Here is a 4,182-nt window from a genome sequence, read left to right on the forward strand (position 1 = left end):
TAAAAAACTGGCTTAAGTGGGAATTACGCTTGTTCTTGGAAACAAACAAAAATACTTAAAAAGCAGGGGGTACAGAGGAAGGGGAATAAAATGCGAGGGGTCTGGGTGTTGCTGCAGAAGCCAAAACACAAACATGAGCATTTGTCAGAATCGCTTGATGAAGGGGTTCCTCCCCCAGAGATTGGTTGGTATGGAAGAGGCCCGAGAACTTGCATTTTCACAAGATCCATCCAGGTGATGCTCTTGAGACCACATTCCAGAACTCCTGATTGATTGGATCATGATCAGATTTGTGGACAAGATAGAAAAGACATAATGGAAGGTGTTTAGGGGAATGCTTGTTCTGATTATATTCGTATACTGAATTTCAGTGTAAAATTGGTTTTTTAGAATAGGGTCTTCAGTCGGCAGTTGACAAAACACTGGTATAGTTGATAAACTTGAGTCTTAGAGATTATTTTTTGTTGAAAGCTTAATATTTTTTAAAGCTACATTATTGAAAGTCAGTGACTTGTTATACCTTTCCTTGTTTTCTCTCGAATTCTCGCTTCCTTCTGTGTTCAACAAGCAGAACAGGATAACTCGGACAACAACACTATCTTTGTGCAAGGCCTGGGTGAGAACGTCACAATTGAGTCCGTGGCTGATTATTTCAAGCAGATTGGCATTATTAAGGTACTTGGGGAGCAGAGTGGGGGCTTTCTGTCAAGTGTCAGCAGGCTCTTGGATTTTTCCTGCATCAGTGAAAGCAAGCGGCCTCAGGGAGCACCGGCGTAGATCTATTGAAGGATCGTTACCTGTTTCCGTTTTTAAAAACATCTTAACGCAGAAAGTTGCCCTCAAGTTTGGAGCTTACCTTTAGTATTATTTCTAGGTTATGAAGTGAGGAGTAGTTGTAAACCAAGGTTTATTGACTAAAGGTACACGTAAGATGCTGAGATGGGGTGGGGGGGGGGAGATGACCCCCCCAAACTCAGTGCCATCAAATTGATTTTGATTCATAATGACCCTCCTTAGGTTTCTGAGGGGGTATCTCTGCAGAAGTAGATTGCTCACTCTTTATTCTGAAGAGTGGCTGGTGGGGTTTGAACCACTAGCCTTCTGGTTAGCAGTCAGATGTCTTAGGCACTATGCCGCCAGAGCTCCCAAGATGCTGAGATAGGAAGTCATAATTGTTATTACTAGAGGGGCACTTAGGAGTTCTGGTAGCATAGTGCCTAAGGCACTTGACTGCTAACCAGAAGAAGGCTGGCGGTTCAAACCCACCAGCTACTCCTCAGAAGGAAGGTTGGGTAGTCTACTTCCTTTGTGATACTGCCTTGGAAACCCAAGGGGAGGGGTCGCTGTGAGTCGAGTCTGACTCGATGGCATATAACAACAACGGGAGCTGAAGTGGGAGCCAGAGTGCAAGTGATGCTTGCACAGATTCTGGAGGAGGAAGGCGTGAGGTGGGTTGTATAGTGCTCTGTGAGACAGTATTGCCTCTTTTTTTTTTCCCAGACAAATAAGAAAACGGGGCAGCCCATGATTAATCTGTACACAGACAGGGAAACAGGCAAGCTGAAGGGAGAGGCAACGGTTTCATTTGATGACCCACCTTCTGCTAAAGCAGCTATTGACTGGTTTGATGGTATGTACGGGAAGAGGGATGGAAAACAGGGCAGCCAGGTTTACATTTTGAAGGCTCTTTTTATTTAAGTATATTCTCATTTTTGCTTATCTTCCTTTTTCAGGAAGGCAGCATCCTGTCTTGCCTTGATTGTAGGCAGGTGTGTTTTTGGACCCACAGATTTTGAAATAAATGGTCTCATTTTATCTTCCTTTATTTCTTTAGGTAAAGAATTCTCTGGGAATCCTATCAAGGTCTCCTTTGCTACACGGCGAGCAGACTTCAACCGGGGAGGTGGCAATGGTCGTGGAGGCCGAGGGCGGGGAGGTAAGGAACTGTACCCTGCAGTGTGGTATGGAAAGGGTGTGGAGGAGAGTAAAGCACTTGCATGGATGCAAGGGTTAAATCAATCCTTGGATTGAGAGTGGACCCATCTTTGTTGCATGTGTGCAAGGACCCATGGGCCGTGGAGGCTACGGAGGTGGTGGCAGTGGTGGCAGCGGCCGAGGAGGATTCCCCAGTGGAGGAGGAGGTGGAGGGCAGCAGCGAGCTGGGGACTGGAAATGTCCTAATCCGTGAGTGAAATACTACTTTTTTTGTCTCCGTCTTCTGTCTTCCTCCTCTTGAGCAGCTGTGTATATCCACTGACAGTACTATGTTAGGGTTGTGTGAGTGTTTCTAAGCTAAAAAATGTCAGGGCTGCACAGCAGATTTAGCTGAGTGCTTACTTAGGTAATGTCACTGTAGTGAAAATGGTATTGGATTGGGTTCATTGGTCACCTGTTGTTCCTAGGTCTGCTTAGAAGCAAGCCATCTTTCCAAGGCCTCAGTTCTTCACTGAGGTGTGAAGGATTAAACTGTCTGTAAGGTTATTAGAGTCCTTTCTGGTTTAGACCTTACCTGTTCCCCACCCATCCAAACTATAACTGCTTTTTCTTCAGTACCTGTGAGAATATGAACTTCTCTTGGAGGAATGAATGCAACCAGTGTAAGGCCCCTAAACCAGATGGCCCAGGAGGGGGACCAGGAGGCTCTCATATGGGTAAGAGGCTAAACTGGTAAAAGGAGTTGGAATCAGAAAGTCCTGACCTTTCAGCAAGGAGGCCGGGGGATTGTTAGAAGAATTTTGGGGCAGGCGGACCGGGGGGAGGTAGGTAGGGTGTTGGGGAGATGTGTATTTATCACATTTCTTTTGTCCTAGGCGGTAACTACGGAGATGATCGTCGAGGTGGCAGAGGCGGCTATGATCGGGGCGGCTACCGAGGCCGAGGCGGGGACCGTGGGGGCTTCCGAGGGGGCCGGGGTGGTGGGGACAGAGGTGGTTTTGGCCCTGGCAAGATGGACTCCAGGTGAGTAAGACTGTATTGAAATGAAAGAATAGTTAGTTGAACAGAGATCATGGGATAATGAAATAGGTTGTTATGAGAGATTGCTTCATTTTTAGGGTTAGATTGGACCGGAGCTGAGATTATAACCATGGTGTATCAGGAGAGGGAGGGAAGGACCAAGGAGCTAATCTGGAGACCCAATCTGTTTACCGTGGGGATTGGTTGTTGTTATGTGCCGTTGAGTCGGACTCGACTCATAGCGACCCCTCCTTGGGTTCCCGAGGCAGTATCATTATGGAAGTAGATTGCCCCCATCTTCCTTCTGAGGAGTGGCTGGTGGGTTTGAACCGCCAGCTTTCTGGTTAGCAGTTGAGTGTCTTAGCCACTATGCTACCAGAGCTCTGTGGGGATTGGTAAGAGGGGTCAAATGGGATGTTCCGGGTGGGGGAGAGAGCTGCTACTAACTCGGGCCTAACGGCTCCTCTTCCCTTGCAGGGGTGATCACAGACAGGATCGCAGGGAGAGGCCCTATTAACCTGGCTTCCAAGGATCAGCCTTTCGTCGTGTACCCAGTGTTACCCTCGTTATTTTGTAACCTTCCAACTCCACGGTTTTTGTGTTGGACTATGTAATTGTAACATACCTCTGGTTCCCATTAAAAACCATCGTTTTAGTTAAACTTTGTTCTTCTCCTCCCTTCACTCTTGGAGGATTGAGGTCCAGGTCAGGACTTTGGGAATTTCTCCTCCTTCAGATCAACCTGTTTGGCAAGAGCTGCATGGATTTGGAGGGAATTGTTTCATACTTGGTCCAGGGAAGAAAAGATTAAGGAATTGAAAATACAGATTAAACTTTCCTTTTATGGAAAAAATGGGGGTAAATGAAGAAGACAGTTGATGTCGTGTGTATTGCTCATAACTTGCCCAGCTGGGTGGGAGGGTTTTTCTTTCTACATAGATTTCTATGTGGTGAATTTTGGTGGACTCAGATTCGGCTTTGGGGCAGCATCCAACTCTGACCATGAGGAGGGAGCACACAGCCAGTCAGAACGTAGAGTGACGTGAATGCCTGCTGTGTGCCGGGTTGTGTGGAGATGTCAGCCCTCAGCCCTGGAAGGCAGAGTGCTCACTTCACAGGCAGAAAGTGAACGTGGGTATACTGTCCTCTTTGAATCAAAGTGGAGCCAGAGTTAAGTCCTAGTCGTCTGACTCCATTTCTGTTTCTAGCATTTCTGTTCTAAAGCCG

The 4,182-nt window shown here is 46.9% G+C and overlaps 1 protein-coding gene across 1 annotated transcript in view; it reads left to right on the forward strand.

Annotated features, from left to right (window-relative positions):
- The window catches only part of FUS (FUS RNA binding protein), a 10,720-nt gene extending 7,248 nt beyond the window's left edge, over window positions 1–3,472 (forward strand). Inside the window, exons 7-13 of the mRNA XM_042782227.1 lie at window positions 572–675; window positions 1,501–1,630; window positions 1,835–1,936; window positions 2,064–2,184; window positions 2,551–2,651; window positions 2,811–2,958; window positions 3,433–3,472. Coding sequence (XP_042638161.1) covers window positions 572–675; window positions 1,501–1,630; window positions 1,835–1,936; window positions 2,064–2,184; window positions 2,551–2,651; window positions 2,811–2,958; window positions 3,433–3,472 — 746 coding nt within the window. The remainder of the gene's footprint in view (window positions 1–571; window positions 676–1,500; window positions 1,631–1,834; window positions 1,937–2,063; window positions 2,185–2,550; window positions 2,652–2,810; window positions 2,959–3,432) is intronic.
- Window positions 3,473–4,182: the final 710 nt, after the last annotated feature.

The sequence above is a fragment of the Orycteropus afer genome, unplaced genomic scaffold (genome assembly GCF_000298275.1).
Source record: "Orycteropus afer afer isolate SDZICR_OR568_19922 unplaced genomic scaffold, OryAfe1.0 scaffold00266, whole genome shotgun sequence".
In the NCBI taxonomy this organism is placed as follows: domain Eukaryota; kingdom Metazoa; phylum Chordata; class Mammalia; order Tubulidentata; family Orycteropodidae; genus Orycteropus; species Orycteropus afer.